Source organism: Acipenser ruthenus, chromosome 3 (assembly GCF_902713425.1).
Source record: "Acipenser ruthenus chromosome 3, fAciRut3.2 maternal haplotype, whole genome shotgun sequence".
In the NCBI taxonomy this organism is placed as follows: domain Eukaryota; kingdom Metazoa; phylum Chordata; class Actinopteri; order Acipenseriformes; family Acipenseridae; genus Acipenser; species Acipenser ruthenus.
In genome coordinates, this window is record NC_081191.1 from 58,243,324 (window position 1) to 58,265,158 (window position 21,835).

At 39.1% G+C, this 21,835-nt stretch overlaps 1 protein-coding gene across 4 annotated transcripts in view; it reads left to right on the forward strand.

Moving 5' to 3' along the window:
- The first annotated feature begins 2,619 nt into the window (after positions 1–2,619).
- The window catches only part of LOC117394700 (solute carrier family 12 member 7-like), a 128,044-nt gene continuing 108,828 nt past the window's right edge, over positions 2,620–21,835 (forward strand). For all 4 annotated transcript variants that reach the window (XM_033993180.3, XM_059014333.1, XM_059014344.1 and 1 more), the window contains exon 1: positions 2,620–2,943. In XM_033993180.3, the coding sequence (XP_033849071.1) occupies positions 2,763–2,943 (181 nt within the window). In that variant the 5' untranslated portion in view covers positions 2,620–2,762. The remainder of the gene's footprint in view (positions 2,944–21,835) is intronic.

Here is a 21,835-nt window from a genome sequence, read left to right on the forward strand (position 1 = left end):
TATTCACCCTCCTTGGACTTTTCCACATTTTGTAGTGTTACAACCTGGAATTAAAATGGATTTAATTGGGATTTTTACCATTTGATTTACACAACATACTTAACACTTTGAAGATGCAAAATACTTTTTATTGTGACACAAAAGTTAATTAAACAAAAAAAGACATTTGTTGGTTGCATAAGTATTCACCCCCCTGAGTCAATACTTGGTAGAAGCACCTTTGGCAGCAATTACAGCTGTGAGTCTTTTTGGGTAAGTCTCTACCAGCTTTGCACATATGGATCCTGCAATTGTTGCCCATTCTTCTTGGCAAAATTGCTCAAGCTCTGTCAAGTTGGATGGGGACTGTTGGAGAACAGCAATTTTCAAGTCTTGCCAAAGATTCTCAATCGGATTGAGGTCTGGGCTTTGACTGGGCCATTCTAAGACATTCAGGTTCTTGTTTTTAAACAACTCCAGTGTAGCACTGGCTGTGTGTTTAGGGTCATTGTCCTGCTGGAAGGTGAACCTCCGCCCCAGTCCCAGGTCTCTTGCAGACTGAAACAGGTTTTCCTCTAGAATTTCCCTGTATTTGGCTCCATCCATCTTGCCCTCAATCCTGACCAGTTTCCCAGTCCCTGCCGATGAAAAGCATCCCCATAACACGATGCTGCCACCACCATGCTTCACCGTAGGGATGGTGTTCTCAAGGTGATGAGCAGTGTTGGCTTTGTGCCACACACAGCGTTTTGCACTAAGGCCAAAAAAGTTCAATTTTGGTCTCATCAGACCAGAGAACCTTTTTTCCACATGTTTGCTGTGTCTCTCACATGCCTTTTGGCAAAATCCAAACAGGATTTGATATGGGTTTTTTTTTAGCAATGGCTTTCTTCTCGCCACTCTTCCATAAAGCCCATGGACGGTTTCTCCCATCTCAGCTGTGGATCTCTCCAGCTCCTTCAGAGTTACCATTGGCCTCTTGGTTGCTTCTCTGACTAATGCCCTCCTTATCTGGTCACTGAGTTTTGGTGGACGGCCTTCTCTAGGCAGAGTTGCAGTTGTGCCATATTCTTTCCATTTTTTAATAATGGATTTAACTGTGCTCCGGGGGATGTTCAAAGTTTGGGATATTTTTTTATAACCCAACCCTGATTGGTGCTTCTCCAAAACTTTATCCCGGACTTGTTTTGATAGCTCCTTGGTCTTCATGTTTGTTTAGATATGCTCTCTAACAAACTCTGGGGCCTTCCAGAAACAGGTGTATTTAATCTGAGATCATGTGACACTTTAATTGCACACAGGTGGACTCCATTCAACTAATTATGTGACTTCTGAAGGCACTTGGTTGCACCAGGGTGTCACAGCAAAGGGAGTGAATACTTATGCAATCAAGACTTTTCAGTTTTTTATTTGTAAATCATTTTGAAAAATATGTAGATTTTTTTCCCCACTTCGACATTATGGACTATTTTGTGTAGATCAGTGACAAAAAATCCTAAATAAATCCATTTTAATTCCAGGTTGTAACACTACAAAATGTGGAAAAGTCCAAGGGGGGTGAATACTTATGCAAGGCACTGTACATTACTGAAATACTCTCATTCTATATCATAGGGCCTTTTATGTTTAATAATCAATGGTGTTTATATAAATGTCTAATATTACAGACAGTATGCATTTAACCGATGTTTCATTCAATATGATACATTTATTAGTGTGAGGGTATTCCATGGAACTACAGTGTAAAGTAAAAGATTGGATAATATTGCTATTTTTAAAGTTTTTGTTTACTGTTATGTATTAATTGCATTGAATTTTATTCCATTTAAATCAAATTAATATATATAGTAGCACCAGGTGCAGACGGACCAGCTTTGTCTGTGGCTGTATTGCATTCCGGAACTGTTAATGTGCTGGCTTGATTGCTTGCACCATGCGGCAGGGTGCTCGGTGCTGGGGCTTGACGCTGGATCAGGCAGTCTAAACAGGGGTCACCAGGTGCTGTTCATGTGAACCCCATGCGGCTGCACAGGACACTGATTGGGTGAGGAACGTGATAATCTATTACATTGTTTTTACTCAAAGGTCAGTGGGCGCTGATTGGGCAAGCCTCACATAATTGTCACTTTGTGTTTAATCCTCACATACTTGTAACTTTGTGTTTTCTGTGTCTGGGTGTGAGGGGGATAATAGAGGGTGCATCAGGTGTGTGAGTATGTGTGGATTCAGAGAGTGGAGAATCGTGTGCTGTGAGCTGTGTTAATTGCTGTGAACCTGCTGCTGCAAATAAAGATCCTGCTGGCTTTTGAACCGTGCTCCATTGTCAAGACTGCCTCATTTTTTTCCGATAGCAATTTCATACAGTGCAACAATATTGTTTGTGAGCTGATTAATCAAATGTATTATATTTACTGCTTAAGCTTATTCTTTGGAGACTTCTTTTTTTAGAAATGAACCTCAATGCATAGTTCAGTACATGTCATTAAGTTGTATCTTAGTACAATTCATAAGAATGGATGCTAAGTGTTCCTTTTCTTTCCTGGTTTACATTAAGCCAGGATGAGTTAGGCACAACTGGAAGAGTAGCCAATAAGAGGAGAGTTTGACTTAACAACGCCCCTTGTGTACTCAATCCACGGATCAGTCGGTGTCATTTGTGTTAGTCTTGTGCATACGTTTATTGGAGACTGTTGACTTTGAGTCACGTTAATCTGTCTGGGACATTGTGAAAGTTTATCTCGCTGGGGAAGAGTTAATAAGAAGATACACGCCACGGGAGTGTTATGTCTGAAAGGTTCGTAGTTATCCCTGTTGGGAGACCTGAAGAAGCAAACAACAAGGTGACAGACACTTCACCTGGGAGACAAAGATGGTCTGGGAATGGGAATGACAGCGCTGTTGCTCAGGAAACGGCAGCAACAGCTGTACCCATCTTAGAGTACAGCAGGGAACCAAACAAATACGGTAAGAAAAAAAGTTAACATTTATATTTTATTTGCAATGTATATTATCGTTCCAAAAATAATACTAGGCATCACTCTTGTATTATTAATAACGTAGCATAATAAATAATCTGGTGTCGTGTTGCATCTACAGTACTAGCCAACTAAGAAAACGTATAAAATACCGGTATGCACTAGGCGATTAAGTCTATATTTTGTTTCAAATGATGTCTTGCACATTGCAAAAAAAAAATAAAAGTACTGTCTGAAACCAATAATTTTTATTGACAGAATTTTAGCTTCATGATTTTGGAAATCTATTTAGTGGACCTTTTTGTGTAGGTGTGTAATATATTACAGTAAGAATTCACTCTGCCCTATCTGTTTGATGCTGAAATTAAAACCAATGACAACTCAAAATTCTAAACTGGTTCTAAATCTCATTTTTATAAATTAGCTTTTTAGTGGGGCTTGCGAAGCAAGAGTCCCCACTGTAAATCTTCTTCTACTTCTTCGGCACGCTACTCCTCTTACACCGTTTAAGCTAGAAACGCCGTTTAAACTTTAAAACGTGTAGACCGATCTGGAATAGTGTGCTTGTATACAACTTTTTGATAAATTTTATACTTTTTAAACTATTGAGCTTTTTGTCCTTTTTTGTCCATCTTCATTCACTTTAATGGGACTTTTTTCAACATTTTAAAGCTCCCCATTGCTTAAAAACTCCCAGACTTCCAACATTCTATTTACTGTAAACGATGTAACTTTTGACACAAATCAGCTACTTTGACCACTTTCCCAACAAGTAAGACAAAAAGTTAGAGCATATAGAATCTTCATCTACTTCTCTGCTATTCAAATCTGAAATCAAAACAGAAAAAACGTTTTACCAATCAAGAGGTACACCTGTTTTAGTAACCGCACCAACTACGTTTTCTGTGAACTTTTAGAAATAACTGCTGTTTTGACCACTTTCCCAACAAGTTAGACAAATAGATCAAATTAAATCTTCCTCTACTTCTCAGCTATTCAAATATGAAATCAAAACAGGAATGGCGTCTACCAATCAAGAGGTCCAGCTGTTTTAGTAACCGCATTAACTTCTTTCAGTAGGTTGAATTAACTGTCATAGAACTTTGAGAAATTTCAAATTCTAGCACATTCTAAGCATGAGACAATTAGAAAACAATGTGACTTTTGACACCAATCAGCTACGTTGACCACTTTCCCAATAAAGCAAGCCCCACAACTTTACTTGTAAAGTTACCATCTAGTTTAACCTAAGCTTTTATTATTTATTTATTTATTTATTTATTTATTTTAATTGTTCTATTTTTACAAACTGGATTTTTATCTTAGTTTTTTTAATTTTACAATTAAACTGTATGTTTTATTTTTTATTCCACTTATATCCTGATGGCCTAGATCCGTTTTTATTAAAAATTGCTGCTGTAGCTATTACTTATATTTATAATCTTTCAATTGAGTCAGACTGCCTAATGTCTGAAAATCAGTCTGACATGAACAATTATAATCTACTCCTCTCTTAAAAGCTGGAAATCAGTCTGACGTGAACAATTACAGACCAATTTCCAATTTGTCAGTTTTGGAATCTATGGCCAGTAATCAACTGAAATGTTACTTGGATGCAAACAATATTTTAAACAACATGCAATCTAGTTTGAGGTCAGGTCATAGTACTGTGACTGCAGCATTGAAAGTTATGGATGATATCAAAATGACTCGAGATAAAAAATCAACATGTTTATTAATCTTTCCAAAGCCTTTGATACAGGCGATCATGCGTTACTCAATAAAAGATTATTGTGTGCTGGTATTAGATTGCAAGCAGCTGGATGGTTTCAAAATTAACTTTCTGATAGATCACAGATTGTCAAACATGCAAATATGATGTCAAGTCCTGTTTTGTTAAATAAGGGTGTTCCTCAAAGATCTATTCTCGGTCCGTTATTGTTTATCCTATATATTAATAACATTGGTGAGAACATTAAACACTGTAGCATCGTTATGCACAAATTGATTATGGGGACACAGTCTATAGGTTTGCATCACCCTTAACATTAAGCAAACTGGATCCTATATATCATGCAGCCTTGAGATGTATTACAAATTCAAGTTACAGTACTCATCATTGTGTGTTATACAGTTTGGTTGGCTGGATTGAAACACTGGTATATTCTGTTATATAAGGCTATTTTTGTAAATGACCTCCATATATAAATTAATACTTTATATTCGCTTTTTGTAACTACAGTATTAGATTGCATACATTTTTGAATTTCACGGTTCCTAAAGTGAACAGAGGCTGCTAAAAGATCATTTGCCTATTTTGCTCCTTGGTCTCGGAATGATTTACAATCTAAAGTTAAGTTGCAGTCCCGAATAGCTTTAGTACAATTTAAGAGTAAGCTGCACGATTATCTAGTTGAGAGTTGTGCATGTTTTAAGTAGTTGAGTAGACTTGTTACTGTTTGTTACTATTTGATTGTTGATTGTATTATTATGATTTGTATTTTATTTTTGTATCTGTGTTTTTGTACAGTGTTTTATTGTGTTGCTGCTGCCTTTCTTGGCTAGGTCGCACTTGTAAAAGAGATTTTAATCTCAATGTGCTTACCTAGTAAAATAAAGGTTTAAGAAAAAAATATATATAACATTCTTGTACACTTTTCTAGTTCTATTTTTACAAACTAGCTTTTACAATTAAAACCACATTTTTGTTCATTTTTTAATTTCCATTTTATTATTAACTTTTGTTTTTCATTTAACAGTTTAACTTTTTTTGTGTGCTTTGGGATCCTTGGGAAGAAAAGCAATAGAAATGTGAATTGTAATTGCAAATATCTGCATTGTATCCCCCGATTTGTGCATTGAAAGTGTGAGGGTTCTGTTTCCAATGAGAAAGATGCTATTTTTCCCTTTCTGGTTAGCTGTATTTATGGATGGCGATTAAAAAAACCCCAAAAAACTGATCCTAAACTTCTGTTGACATCTCCTGGCAATAATAGGCATAGCTGCTGTGCTTGCCACTTCCCTTCCAATTCTTACTGTTGTCTTTATTATAGAAAGGCCTGAATATAAGTGAGAAGAGTACCCCCATTTTTATATTTTAATAAATACCTGAATCATGAACTTTCCAGTGATGCTTTCCAGTAAAAGTAAAAGTAAGCCGCTGTTTCTATTGTATTTGTCATTGTTCCTAAGATGCAGTAATAATGTACTGATTTAATTGTACACATTTTGTTTCTCATATGTACTGTACGCTTCCAATTGTTTAAAATTAATACTTTCTGGACTGGATATGCTACCAAATAGCCATTTTCAGATAAAATCAATTCAATACAATGTAAGAGTTTTTATTTATTACTGTAAGCATTAGCTAAATCCTTTAATTTCTGATTGAAAGTACAGTAGTGTATTTTCCTATGGGCGTAGTTAATATAAAATATTTGCAAGACAATAGGGATTTAATGCAGTTCACTATATTTGTGGCTAGTATGGTAATATGTCATTTTGTTTGTTTTTTAAATGCGTGTGAATCATGTAGCCGACAAGTTGCAAAAAATAAATAAATCTGTATTAAAATGAACACCATAAAGAAGAATCGTTGACTATGTCGTTGTTTTCACTTATTGGAACTTGGGAACTTCTTGAGACTGGTATTTCATTCACCCTTCCCTGAAATTGCATTCAATTTTCAGTCTTTAAAAAAACCTGCAGTGTAAGTTGTTGTTTGGGTTCTCTTGATGACAGTATGTACTGTAAGAGTTTCTAAAACAAGTTATAGCATTACAGGACCCAGAACCTGAACACTGTGATCAGTACTGGTACTTTGGGTACTTGGATTACACGTACTGTAATGATGGGTTAGAAATTTGAACATCTCCAAAGCCACTGGTCTGGGAATTGTCTGGGTGTCCATATGTCAATTTAAAAAAAAGTGGTAGGGTTTGGTGATTCTTGTTTGATATGATCAGAATATAATAGCTGTAAAATGTAATGCAAACTGTACTGGGAAACACTGTACAGGTTGCTTCTTTGATTGTAATAAAAATAGAAAAAATATATTCTGAGTGCATACAAAAAATATTTGGATAGTTTAAAATGATGGGTGGGTTACAGTAATCAAACATACAAGTCATTTATTTATTATGGCCTAATCTGGAACCAGTGACAACTCAACATCTTAAATGTCAGCATTGTCGCCTCTGTTATCTATTTGGAGTGGTTAAAAAGTAAACATGATTCTATGACCACATGCTCTGACACTGACAATGTTGGTATGTACATTTTGTTTTACAGTTATTGGTCCTGTGTGGGGAAACTTGGAAACTACAGGTCGGAAAAATTGTGCTGATATCCCCTGGCAATAGCTGCTCTGCCTGTCGCATCCTTTCCTGCTTATCCTGTTGCCTTTGTTATATTTCAATTTCCAAATACATTTTGATTAATCTGGATCCTTGGAAAAGGAGCAGGAAGTGTATTCCTATTCCTTTTAATTCGAAGTAAAGAGTTATTTTATTTTTTAAAGGGTGAAGCATATACTGTAGCTATATGTAATCTATATATATATATATAGAAGCACCAGAAGTATAGAGGAATCTTTGACTAAGATGTTTTTGGTTTCCATCTAGTCTTGTTTTCTGCTTGGAATTTGTTCCCAGTATTTCCTCTGCCCTTCCCTGAAGTTTCTTTCCTTTATTTGATAGGATTGAGCGGTTATTAAATTACTCTTTAAAACACATGTATTGGAAGTTGTTGTTTGTTTTCTCTGGGCTGCCCAAAGCTTGCGTGGACTCTCTTCTTTGTTGTGGAGGAGGATACCATTTTATAATTGGACAATATCTACTGTAACAGTTTCTAAAACAAGTGATATAGCATTACTGGATCCAGAAATGAACACTGTAACCAATACCAGTACTTTGTTTAGCTGGATTAACATGTACTATAATGATGGGTCATGCTTGAAATATAGACAATATGCTTTTCCACACTTGGAAAAAAAAGGGTTTAGATCACAGTACTCAATTAGATGTTGCGAGCAAAATAAAATGTCAAATGCTCACTGTGCTAAGATGCTGCTCTTTAACAATCTGTTTCATGGTCAGGAAAATAGCACAACAATCTTTTTTAAGGCTCTTAAAATAAACAACAGAAGATTTATTTTAGGCAGGTATACAATTACAGCATACCCACACACAACGGAAAATTCTTCCTGTTGCTACATTTAGAATCCAAGTTGAGAGCAGGCTATTCTAAACAGGTTCCTCAAGTACAATCATCTTTTGTGAGTGCCAGGAACATTGAGGTGTAGATGTACGAAGATGGGCAAGTCGCAGCGCAAACATACCACAGGTTTGCATTTTCGTTGCGACAGTTCGCAAAGTATACATTCTGTCGTATGTACTAAGAGAAAATATGTTAATAAAGAGAACTGCAATATACTAATTTATATATTTGTTGCGTCATCTTCGCAAGATCTCTAGCATTTTGAGTCGTGCAATATTGTTTTGAATAAATAATAAAAGGCAGTAACCCATCAGATTCTATAGTGGGCCCCCCTCCTTCACCCCGAAATGAAAAATGTGTTTCTATCAAAAAGCTTTTCATAATCATACAGTAGCCCCTCGCTAAACCAGACATTTTTGTCTGACATAAGGAGGTGTAGGGTTTAAAAACATGCAACAAAATTGCACATACATACATTTATAGTGCTCAATATATTTTAAATGTATAAATCATTGCGCTGAAATAACACTAATGTGTTTTGGGTAAACTTACACATTACATTATGTAAAAATATGAAAAAAGCTTTGTACAGTAGGCCTATACAGTATACAGTACAGTAGTAAAATGAAATTAATACCTAACACACTTTCTTTTTACTTTAGCCTATAGGCTACTGGTAACACAAAATAAACCTTGCTGCTACATTGTAGACATTGGTGTACAATGCGAATAAAAGATTATTTAAAATTGAAACTAAATGATTTTAGCATTTTTTTTATTATTATTATTTTTAATTTGGCCTAATTAGTAGTCTAGACAATTAACACAAAATAGACCCTGGTGCTACATTGACAAGTGATGATACTTACATGAGGACAGTCAATTCTTGTTAATACGAATTTCAAGGGACCAGGCCAAATTTTGCATTATACCACTAATTCGTATTATAATGAGTAGCCTATAAGTAGTGTTCCGCGTTTTCGGTTTTTATCTTTTAAAAAAAGTTTCCAGGAATTTATTTAACATATACAGTAGATGCCGATTACTAGCAACCTTTCGGTTCCCAGCAAAAAGTTGTTATTAACTGAACATTGTTATTAAGTGAAAAACCACATTTTCAAGTGTATGAATATGGAAAAACGATTTGTGTACTACAGTTGTATAAACAGCACATTGAAATACACGTCTTGGTTCATTACAGTGTTAAAAAATAAACACGAAAAAAATCAAATATCAGAACAAACAACTGTTTACTAGTACTACACAGATGTGCAAAACAAAAAGTATATACAGTACTGTATTGTACACATAGTACAACACCACCATACTATCAATATCCTTAAAAACAGTAAACACACTTGGTATACAGTACTTACATTTAATTCAGAAGCATCATTTTAAATGTTGTTTGTTTTTTACGATTCTGCACCTCCAGCTGTAAATCACTCACTCAATTTTTGTGTGCAGCTTCATAGCCAATTTCAAAATGTGGGCTACAACAGATTTTGATAAGCCAAACTTTTCTGCTACGTTATTTGTCCTCTGACGTCTAAACGTCTGCTGTATACTAGGATACAGTGTAGGGTTGCTTATTACAATGTCTGAGTCAAAATAAAACAGCATTTTGATCAAAATATTGTGTATCTCCTAGAAAATAGTACTGGGAAAATATTGAATAATAGACAAAAATCAGGTATAAATCAGTAAAAACCGACATCCGGTTTAAAAAAAAAACAAAAAACTAATTTTTTGGTAAAATTCAGAATAAACCGGAAACGCAGAACACTACCTATAAGCCAAATGTATATTCTTTTTAATTTAAGTTAGTCAGTGGTGCAGTGCTAAATTCTGCACAATTACAAACCACCTGCACATTAGGTGTGTTTCCTATTCCTATGCAGATGTTCAGAATGAGCTGGAGGGGTTAGTGGCACACGTGTGCAGTCTATTGCTTCTAACATGTTGGGGAAACCAGAAATATCATACTGCCTTTTAAAGTTTTCCTAATTGTGACTGTTTAAAATGTGCTTTCAAAAGTTCTTAAAAATTGATACAATTGTGAGTGTTGCAATTGCCGGCAGCTTTATCTCATTATAATGTCTGAGAGCCCTCATTTGCTCTATCGCCACCCAATTTTTGAGAATGTATGCAGGAACGCCTATAATTACATATTCATCTAAGACTGAATCGCAAAGAAAAACTGCTGCCGCAAATCATTCCCTAAAAAGTCGTTAACCGCATTGCGCTTGTGTAGTACATTTCACCCTAGACTTCGACTCGTTTGCAACCATAGCAACAGCCCTCAGTGTGGTAAAGTATTACTGCTGCATTAAAAACATCCTCACAACATGTAATTATATCAACAGGTTATTACCTGTTCTAGGTATCCATTCAGTAATTTGAATACAGCAAAACATGTTCAATCCATCTTTGTTTGGGACCAAAAGATTGTGCCGGATTAGACAGTGTGCTGGTTTACAGAGTGACAAAACTATTTGAACCCTTAAAAAAATGGTTACTGTACATACAGTGCCTTGCATAAGTATTCACCCCCCCCTTGGACTTTTCCACATTTTGTAGTGTTACAACCTGGAATTAAAATGCATTTAATTGGGATTTTTACCATTTGATTTACACAACATACTTAACACTTTGAAGGTGCAAAATATTTTTTTATTGTGACACAAAAGTCAATTAAACAAAAAAAAGACATTTGTTGGTTGCATAAGTATTCACCCCCGAGTCAATACTTGGTAGAAGCACCTTTGGCAGCAATTACAGCTGTGAGTCTTTTTGGGTAAGGCTCTACCAGCTTTGCACATCTGGATCCTGCATTTCTTCCCATTCTTCTTGGCAAAATTGCTCAAGCTCTGTCAAGTTGGATGGGGACCGTTGGTGAACAGCAATTTTCAAGTCTTGCCACAGATTCTCAATTGGATTGAGGTCTGGGCTTTGACTGGGCCATTCTAAGACATTCAGGTTCTTGTTTTTAAACAACTCCAGTGTAGCTCTGGCTGTGTGTTTAGGGTCATTGTCCTGCTGGAAGGTGAACATCTGCCCCAGTCCCAGGTCTCTTGCAGACTGAAACAGGTTTTCCTCTAGAATTTCCCTGTATTTGGCTCCATCCATCTTGCCCTCAATCCTGACCAGTTTCCCAGTCCCTGCCGATGAAAAGCATCCCCATAACATGATGCTGCCACCACCATGCTTCACCGTGGGGATGATGTTCTCAGGGTGATGAGCAGTGTTGGCTTTGCGCCACACATAGTGTTTTGCGCTAAGGCCAAAAAGTTCAGTTTTGGTCTCATTAGACTAGAGCAGGGGTGGGCAATTCCGGTCCTGGAGGGCCGGTGACCCTCCTGGCTTTTGTTCCAACTTTGCCCTAAATTACTTAATTGGACCAATTATTACCAATTATTGGTCTAATTAAGTAATTTAGAGCACAGTTGACACAAAAGCCAGGAGGGACACCGGCCCTCCAGGACTGGAATTGCCCACCCCTGGACTAGAGAATCTTTTTCCACATGTTTGCTGTGTCTCCCACATGCCTTTTGGCAAAATCCAAACAGGATTTAATATGGGTTTTTTTCAGCAATGGCTTTCTTCTCGCGACTCTTCCATAAAGCCCAGCTTTGTGAAGTGTCTGGGTTATAGTTGTCCCATGGACGGTTTCTCCCATCTCAGCTGTGGATCTCTCCAGCTCCTTCAGAGTTACCATTGGCCTCTTGGTTGCTTCTCTGACTAATGCCCTCCTTACCTGGTCACTGAGTTTTCGTGGACGGCCTTCTCTAGGCAGAGTCGCGGTTGTGCCATTTTTTGGTTGCCATTGGTTGTTTCCATTTTTTAATAATGGATTTAACTGTGCTCCGGGGGGTGTTCAAAGTTTAGGATATTTTTTTATAACCCAACCCTGATTGGTGCTTCTCCAAAACTTTATCCCGGACTTGTTTTGATAGCTTCTTGGTCTTCATGATGCTGTTTGTTTAGATATGCTCTCTAACAAACTGGGGCTTTCCAGAAACAGGTGTATTTAATCTGAGATCATCTGACACTTTAATTGCACATTCAACTAATTATGTGACTTATGAAGGCACTTGGTTGCACCTGAGCTTATTTAGGGGTGTCACAGCAAAAGGGGTGAATACTTATGCAATCAAGACTTTTCAGTTTTTTATTTGTAAATCATTTTGAAAAATATGTAGATTTTTTTCCCCACTTCGACATTATGGACTATTTTGTGTAGATCAGTGACAAAAAATCCTAATTAAATCCATTTTAATTCCAGGTTGTAACACTACAAAATGTGGAAAAGTCCAAGGGGGGTGAATACTTATGCAAGACACTGTGCACAGTATAATAGCACAATAATAACTTACCAAACATTAAACACAACAGTGCCTGTGGATGGCTGAGCTCTCAATGGTGTGGTATAGAGAAAAAAAAGAAGTCCAAACAGTTTTTAAAAGAAACAACCAGAGTTGGTATTCATTCTTTTGTGGTGTTAAGCATGTTGGGTTAAGTAAGGGCAGGTGTGCTCCAGTGCACAAAACAAAAGTAAATTGTAACCAATAAAATCCACGGAAAACTGTCCGTAGATGAAGGAGTAGCAGGCACCAAGATGGCTGCCTCCAAGTGTGATAGAGATCACGGTCCAGTGGATCCTGGTAAGGGAAAACCTTCAGCTGGCTCAGCGCCCTCTAGTATCTGAAGGTCGAAGTACAGACCGGACCCTCCTTTGTCCATCACAGTACCTCCACACAATCTTTACCTGTTATTAGCATGAGCCTGTTTAAATCATTCCCTTAGGGTGGTGATGTCAGACCAGAAACAGGACAATGTGCACTGCGGTGACGTTTTTATTCAACACAAAAATAAATAAAAAGGTTGCACAAAAACACTGCACACAGAGCAAATGAAAGGTTTAACCAAAACAAATCTCGAACACAAAAAAAACTGGAAAATCGCCTTCACTGATCCTGTCATTTTGTCTTTCTTACTTTTGTTTAGCTTTGTTTCTCTCCCGTCTAACTCTCTTGCTCTCACACCAAAACACTCCACCCCGAAACAGGGAAAATTGCAGGGTTTTATACTGGTGTCCATCTTCCAATTAGCAACAAATTAATCAATTAATTAACCCTTCTACACAGGGTTTTGTGGGATGGGGCTTCCCCATCCCTGCTGCCAAACAATAAACAAACAAACAGAACGGCGTGTTTTTAAATAAACCCGAAATACATTCTTATTATACTAATACATTGATAATAATGATAACACAATAAAAATAATAATCATATTTAAATAATAAAAGGGGCGGGCATCCCGTCACACTCGCCCCCGTTTGTGCACAGCACACATGGCCAAACGGCCACCTCCCCCCTCAAAACTCCAAAAGTCCCTTTCAGAGTCCTGTGGTGGGAACAGAGACTTCCTCTGGCCCACCAGTGGCAACTCGGGCCGTGGGACACTGGCAACCCCAGCCAGTGGCACGCAGGCTGCATCCCCTGGCGGTGGCGCGCAGACGTCCCCAGGCAACGGCGAGCAGGTGACGCCAGGAGAAACAGAGCCGGTGACCCCACACAAGGCAAAGATGGCGACCACAGGCAACGGCGAGCCGGCGATCCCATGCGAAGCAGAGCTGGCGACCCCAGGCGACAGCGGTCCCAGACCTCCAACCTGCTGCAGCTCCGGACCCTCCAACAGCGACAGTTCCGGACCTTCAGGCACTGAACTCAGGAAGGGAACCCCTGGCCAAGAAGACGGCAGCGGGAGCTCCACTTCTCCCTCGTGCTCTGTAGCTCTGGCCCCAGACTTTCCAGCAGCACAAAGGCTCCTGCTGGATTTAACATCACCCCGGGCGATGACAGGCGGTCATCCCCGGGCAGTGACATGGAGGCATCCCCGGACGGTGCCGGGGGGCATCCCCAGGCGGTGACGTGCAGGCATCCCCGGGCGGTGTCGTGGAGGCATCCCTGGGCAGTGACATGCAGGTATCCTCAGGCGTGCAGTCATCCCCGGGCAGTGACGTGCAGGTATCCCCGGGTGGTGACGTGTGGGCACCCCCGGGCAGCGACGGCAGCAGCGGACCCTCGGGAGGCGACGGCAGCAGCAGAGGACCATCGGGAGGCGATGGCGGCAGCAGTGGACCCTCGGGAGGCGACGGCGGCAGTGGACCCTTGGGAGGTGACGCCCCTGGCCATGAAGTTGGCAGTAGGAGCTCCATTTCTCCCTGTGATGGAGCCAGGACTATCGGTGGTGCTGGGGGTGGCCCTCTTCGCAGCTCCTGCGGCTGGGCGGTTTTCCCCTGTGCTCCCCTCAGCAACTTATGCAGGGGCTGTTGAGAACCGCCAGCATCCTGTCCTGGTCCCTCCAGTGGTGAAGGGAGAGGATGCTCCTGCTCCTCTCCTCGTGATGGTGGTTGTGGTGAAACCAGCAGGTATTCTCCCTCTGCTAAAGGAAGTGGGAGCGACAAGTAGTTTCTCACGGCAGTTGAGGCGAAACCAGCAGGCATTGTCCCTCTATTGGTGGAGGTAGGAGTGGCACATAGTCTTCCCATGGCAGTGGAGGCGAAACCAGCAGGCACTCTTCCTCTGCTGTTGGGTACATGGGCTGTCGATGTTCGGCCTCCTCCCTTTTGGGCTGTGGATGCTTGGCCTCCTCCCTCTTGGGCTGTGGACGCACCGACTCCTCGTCCTTTAGGTCTGTCTCCTCTCCAGCAGCTCTTGTACCACTTCTCCTCGTGGAGTGAGCAGTTGAGTGGGGAATGATGCCCCAGCTCTCCGCACACGGGGCACCAGCAGTTGGTCATAACAACGCGGAGGATGGCATCCCAGCGGCTCTCTGGTAGTTGCTGTACCTGGTACCTCCTGCTTCTGGGGCAGTGGACCTGGGGTCTTCCCTTTCTTGGGCAGTGGACACACCAACTCCCCCCTTCTGGGCTGTGGACACTCAGTCTCCTCCCACTTGGGCGCAGGAGGTTCGGGCTCCTCCCACTCAGGCGTAGGTGATGGGGGTCGCTGCTCCAGCAGCCAAAACCATCCAGACGCACAGGACACCATCCCCATTGAGTAGGCCTCCCAGAATCAGGGGTCTTCATAGGGGCAGTCCCCCGATCATGCCCAAACTCCCTGCACAAGACGCACAGGGGGGCCCCTTCAGCCCTCCACTGCTCCTGTTCGGTGTCCCAGTCGGGTGGGGTTGTTGTAACCCTTGGCGTTGCTCTTCCTCCTCACATTCTTGGTCCCAAAGAGGAAGGTAACATTCTCTATGTACCTCACATACATTATGCAACACACAAAATGCAGTAACTATATTCGAAACCAAAGAGATGTCAATATCACACCACTTTAATAATCTACACTATCTCCTATCTCCCTTTTAGCTGACCAAAAGCATTCTGTACCACCATACGGGCTGAACTAAGGCGGTGATTGAAAATTCTTTCTTCATTTGATTCTGTGTTGCCTGGAAATCCTTTCATTGGCCATCTTTGAGGGGTAGGCGGGACCACCAATAAGTAAAACTGTTACTTCTGAGTCACTGATGACTTCTGACTTCTAATCCCCCCAAAAATGGATGTATATAAAAGAAACAATTGGATTTATGCAAGATACTAAATTATGTTGACCATATAGCTCCTGATCACTGATGAACAGGCAGATTCCATGTTTAAAGGAGTGACCGCTGAGCCTCAAACCATTACTAAAAAAAAAGCATATCTCTCTTGTGAAAAGATATCCATTGCGTATTTCTTCTGCAAGAATGTACAAATCAGAGCTTGCTAATACTCTGGCATTGTGGGTCTTTCCTGGCCATGTCACATAAGTGTCTGTAAAACTGAGAAACATTTGGTCTGTTTCAACGCTTGATTGATTCAGCTATATGTAAATGGGCAATATATGCATGTATATATACAGCAGACTATCCGAGTCCAAGTCACAAGTCCTTAACTTTGAGTCTCGAGTCCAAGTCCGAGTCCTTGAAACACTCAAATCAATTTTCATTCAACTTGTGGTAGTAGTGGGGGAACAGTTTACCTAATGGACGTTGTCTGATATCCCTCAGGAAAAAGGCACAAATAATAAAAAATAAAAATACAAAAAATTATTTTCGATTTATTTTTTCTAGCTAGATTATTCTATTTGCATGCCTTTTTCAACTTGTCTGTCACCTTTTCTTTTGGAATTGGAATTGGAATACAGTTTGAATGTACCTGAAGTTTATAGATACGCTTTAAATTCAAGTTTGTGGACGTTGTTTTTCACTTTGATAGAAGCTGTGATCTGGACTGTAGATCCGGTGTAGTGTTGGAAAGTGGTACATCATCAGAATGTGGTATGCGTACCACAACTAGACTCATGTAATGGCAGAAAGTGGTACGATGTCAGATTGCAAGTTGTGCGCTGTCATATTTTGGTACATGTGCAATCAGTTGTTTTCCTATTGCCTACAGAGGTATACTTAAACTGGCAACAGACAATTAATTTCTCTAAAAAGAAAAAAAAACAATTCACGAGAAGTCCACCGTAAAGTTGTACAAGTAAAAAAAAATGTACAAGACCCAATGTATTGTATATGATAAATATTCGTATACTGTTTTCTTAATGGTGGAAAAATATGATAAATTACATTAAAAACAACATAAAAGACTGGAAAATATGATAAATTCAATTAAAAAAATGTAAAAACAGCATAACGTATGATATTTGAATTGGCACTTCCCTGCTTTCTTAGTGGAAGTTGTTTAGGCACGCGCGAGCAAGCACAGTGTGTTGAATACCACTTTATAACATGTACCTGAAAATAACACTACACCAGGAAGAAATTAAAGTTACTTTCATCTCTGACTATAGCATCTACTTTGACTTCAATTCGGGTAAAATTTGCCAATCTGATTTAGACATTGCCAGAACTGTATATATATATTGTGTTCTTAAGTAGTAAATTTAGTACAGGTGCAGTCATTATGATTTCCCCTGACGACGTGAGTCTGTGCGTTTTACGGTACGTTGTCACTGCGGTGCGGCTTGTTAAGCGTCTTTCTGACCGCTAGAGGGCAGTACCTAGTTAGAAACTGCTTCGGCTATAGATTAAAAGCAGGGTCGAGGTCACGTGCTAAAACTAATGAATAACTGTGGCAATGTGCCCTGCCCTTGTGTGCGTTTCTGTGTTGTATGTTGCGTGTTGTGTGTAAATGTTGGTGTATTGTAGTTGGTACACGGGATATAAATGGGTGTGTGCAGCACGAGGATTTAAATTGTATAATTATATTTAGGCACGGGATTGCATTTAAAGTATGTAATAATATGTGAGCACAGGGTTGCACGTAATGAATTCACGTGCTGGGATTCAAGTGAATAATTAATTAGTAATTGAATCCCAGCACAACAGTATATATAGAGACACGTAGCACTCACTCGGGGTTGGGTGTTCGGTGAGTGAGAAGGAGAAAGTAAAATAAAGTAAATTAAATTGATAGTTGTTTTCACTCACCGTGTTTGTTCGTTTGTCTGTTTAGTGTTTAGTACGTTTTGTTTGTCTATTTTATTTTGGCGTAGAGTGCCGTGTCCTGTGTTTTTGTGTTCTCTCGTTTTGTTTATTAAATGCTGAGCACAACCAAGTGCTCAGCTTCACCAACCTCGCTGTCTCTGTCTGTCTGTTTCTTCCGGGTCTGACGTGTCACTACCAGCCAGCCTTGTGACAATAACAAAAGAGCAAAGCTAACTACTAGTAAGCTCTTTTGTGTAAGGCAATAGCCCAAAATAAATAAACTGTACAGTAGCTTATATCAGTAAGTTAAAGCATGCTTTTTCTTAAGAAATGGATACATGCATTATGCACATGAAGGTAGTTTTGTGTTTTCATAGGTATTATAAAAAGTATGTTTTTTTACACGTTGCATTGCATAAAACTACTTTGTAATATAAACCAAATTATTGGATAGGGATGAAAAGGGGAAATGTCTTTTACATCTGCATTTTAGAAACGCACTGCTGTTATTTTTTTGGGGTTTATTAAGATGTCCTGCGTATGTAACGCAGAATTCTGTGTAAATGCGACCTCTGGAGATGGCACCCTACAAAACTTCAAACAAAATCTGCATTTATTCATTTGAACTACCCCTGAGTAAAAATGAAGAAAAACAACCAAGATCATTCCAAAAGCTGTATCTTGATCAGAAGTATAAAGCATCCCGCAGCGTCAGTCCCCAGGTATTCTGTAATGCTGGGCAGATTGTAAGCAAGTGCCAGTCATCTCTTAAATTAAAACAAAATGTGGACACTGTCATGTCCTTAACACAGTTCAAATATAAGCCATGGACAACACTCTTTTTATTAAACTACTGTGGATAGCGATAACTTTTTTTAAATTTAGTTTTTTTCTCTTGAATAATAACATGATTAAGATAAAAAAAATAAAAAATAATATATATATATATATATATATAATTACTACTGTATATGCATAAACTGATGTAATCAATTTAATATGTATAATAGTTTTTAAAGTGTTACTTACAATGTTGCACAGTAATCCACAGCTCCACATGGATTAATGCGTTTTTTTTATTTATCTTTTCATAACGTAGATGAATCGATGCATCAGCTTTTTTGGAGAACGATATATCGATAGTGAAAAATTAGGCATCGTCCCAGCCTTAAAGATAACAGAGTACCATCCCTTCCTGTTATAGTAATCGGCTGAGCTGTGTGATGGGGTGATACCTGGGATGTGTGTCCTGTCCATTGCTCCAGCACATTGCAGGAGTCCTCTTTTTCTAAAGCCTTCAATGGTGTTGTTTAGCCTATGCCCCACTGGTGGCCTTATATATTTTCTATATAAAACATTTTTGATAGCTTTACATACTTCATGCACAAGACCACATAATGTGGATATTCCAATGCTAAAAGTATTAGAAACTGTACGATATTCACATGGTGTTGCAAGCCACCACAAAACACCAGCCAAGCGTCGTCGTTGTCTTAAATTTGTTGTCTGCTTTGGCAGTGCAGGACGCAGTTGTTCAGCCAGGTACTCAAATGTTTCTCTTCCCATGCAGATGTTTTTTCCACTCACTATCTGAAAATCTTGGGAGTGTTTGGTTCCATATTACACCACCATGTTGGCATTCCATTACCCAAGTGGAGCGTTCACACGGCATCCTTTATATACAGCAAATACCACCACCGTATTTTCCCTCTCTGCTTTTGGCTGAAGAGCTGGACTCTTTCTTTTAAATACACCTGTATCGCCTTCTTTGCAATTAAATAAGCAACCTACATTGTGCCTGACGCTCCTGCAATTTGACACTTAACAGGTTGTTACATTGTATAATATAACTGAAAATGAAAAGCAAACCAAATGCAGGCTAATTTATTTCTTCAACAAACAGAGATGCCATTTTGTTGCTACAAAATAAACCAAATTAAAGTACTTTGACATGCCTCGTAAGGGCATCACTTATTTGATAAATATTGTACTTAATATTGTCTGAACTCACCTAGTCTATACAAAATATATAAATATTGTAGTTAATAGCCTAAACTCACCTAGTCTATACAAAATGTATCATATTTGCTGCAGTGTAAGAGGAAATGATCAACTGTACAGTATCCCGCTCTCTTCCCTCAATAAGAATTTTTAAATTATTTTTTCATTTAATTTATATAATTGTGAGTTGGTCATGTTTTTAGGGGATTTTAATAGGATTATTAGATAAGCAGTCTCAAACTCTAAATGCCAGTTGGAGCATGCATGCAAATTATTATTAAATCCAGTTTGTATTGTGTGGGAATAGGCTTTACTTTGTTAGTCCTGTAGCTGGCAGCAGTGTGTGGGTAAAACAAATCACAAGCAAAAGCACTAAAACCTCATTGCATAATAATCACTTTAAAGAATAAATGCATACAATATGTTACACTTAAAACGTCATAGTTGCTATGTTCAGGGTTAATACATTGTTTGGCCAAAAACAATCGAGAATTTCTGAAATCTATCCAAATGTTATGCCTTGCATTATGTAGTCTTTATCTTTGTGTGAACCTGGATAAAACATTAACCTCCATTGTTGTCAATACAATTACAGGTAAACAAGCTTGAGATATTACAGTACAGTGTACAGTATTTAAGCTGGCCCACTGTGACAGTGTAGCATCACGGCCCAAGCTGTTACCGGCAGGAAAGAGATCCAGAGACAGAAAGCTGCAGTTTAAGCACGGATGTGCATGTTCATTAACAAAACAAACACAAAAACAGGAACAAAATAAACACAGCACAGGGTCAAAATAACAGGTTCAAACAATAGAACAAAACACCTGTAGGCTGGGCATTAGCCATCACTACAAAGTTACAACACAGTACAAAAATCACACCACAAAAAAATCACACACCAAGCATTTTGCTTCCTTTTTATACATGTGACCACTCCCCAATTAGAATCAGTTACCTAATTGGGAAATGGCCACACCTGTGATTGCTGGCCGGGACAGATTTAACTCCATCCCTGCCAACCTAACATTCCACACACACAGCTGCTGCCATGCCACATCCACTCTTCTACAGTATGAGTTGTGTGATAGAGTTGATCATGTCTTAATGTGTGTGATTATGTACAATGTCATGTATCCTTGTAACATTAATTAAAGAAGGTCACAGTGACATAAGAGAAAGGGGATAATAGTAGGAAGCTGTGTGGTCCAGTGGTTAAAGAAAAGAGCTTGTAACCGGGAGGTCCCTGGTTCAAATCCTGTCTCAGCCACTGACTCATTGTGTGACCCTGAGTAAGTCACTTAACCTCCTTGTGCTCTGTCTTTCGGGTGAGACTTTTTGTAAGTGACTCTGCAGCTGATGCATAGTTCACACACCCTAGTTGGTAAGTCGCCTTGGCTAAAGGCATATGCTAAATAAATAATAATAATAATAATAATAATAATTGAAAGACCTGTGTTATGGTGATCAAGAAGCTGTAACCTATATGATTATGAAATCGTTTGAGTTGTTTACTTGTCCCAACTCTTAGCATCTTCTACTGTACAGTATTCCATAGCAAAGTCCATGAATAAATATCTGTGTGTTTAAATCATAGTAGAACAACACTTGAAAAGCTAGAAACCACAATGTTTTTAGATAAACATACTACCTGCCCATATCCTACCTTGAGTTAACTGATTCTTAATATTTTGAGGGCATTTAAATACAAGAATGATTAAAAAGCACGGTCAAGATTGGGCAGCATATTTAAACTGCATTCGATCTGTGCATTAGTTTAAATATTTACAAAACAAGCGGCATGAAATAGAAGAAGCTGTTTGTGCATATAGACGCAGGGAACCATAAAAATGCTAACAACCTTGTATAGGTTACCTTCTATAGTTTGTTTCCTAAGCGCAAAAGGACAGAGTCTAGCAGTTGTTCACATTGAGGTTTAGCAAGCGAACCAAACACGGTGGGTTTGCCAAACAGACCGAGGCCACCTCTTTAGGTTCACCCGAGGCAAAGCCTAGCATGGCACCCTATATCAGTCAGGTCATGGTTATTTTATTCATTTTTTTAAATCAACTGGTTGTGATTCAGCTTGTATTGTGCAATCGCTCTGTGTGCTCGTATATAACCTGGTTTCTGTTTTGAAAAATTGTATGGACCATGCACAGATTTTAAAAAGAGGATTT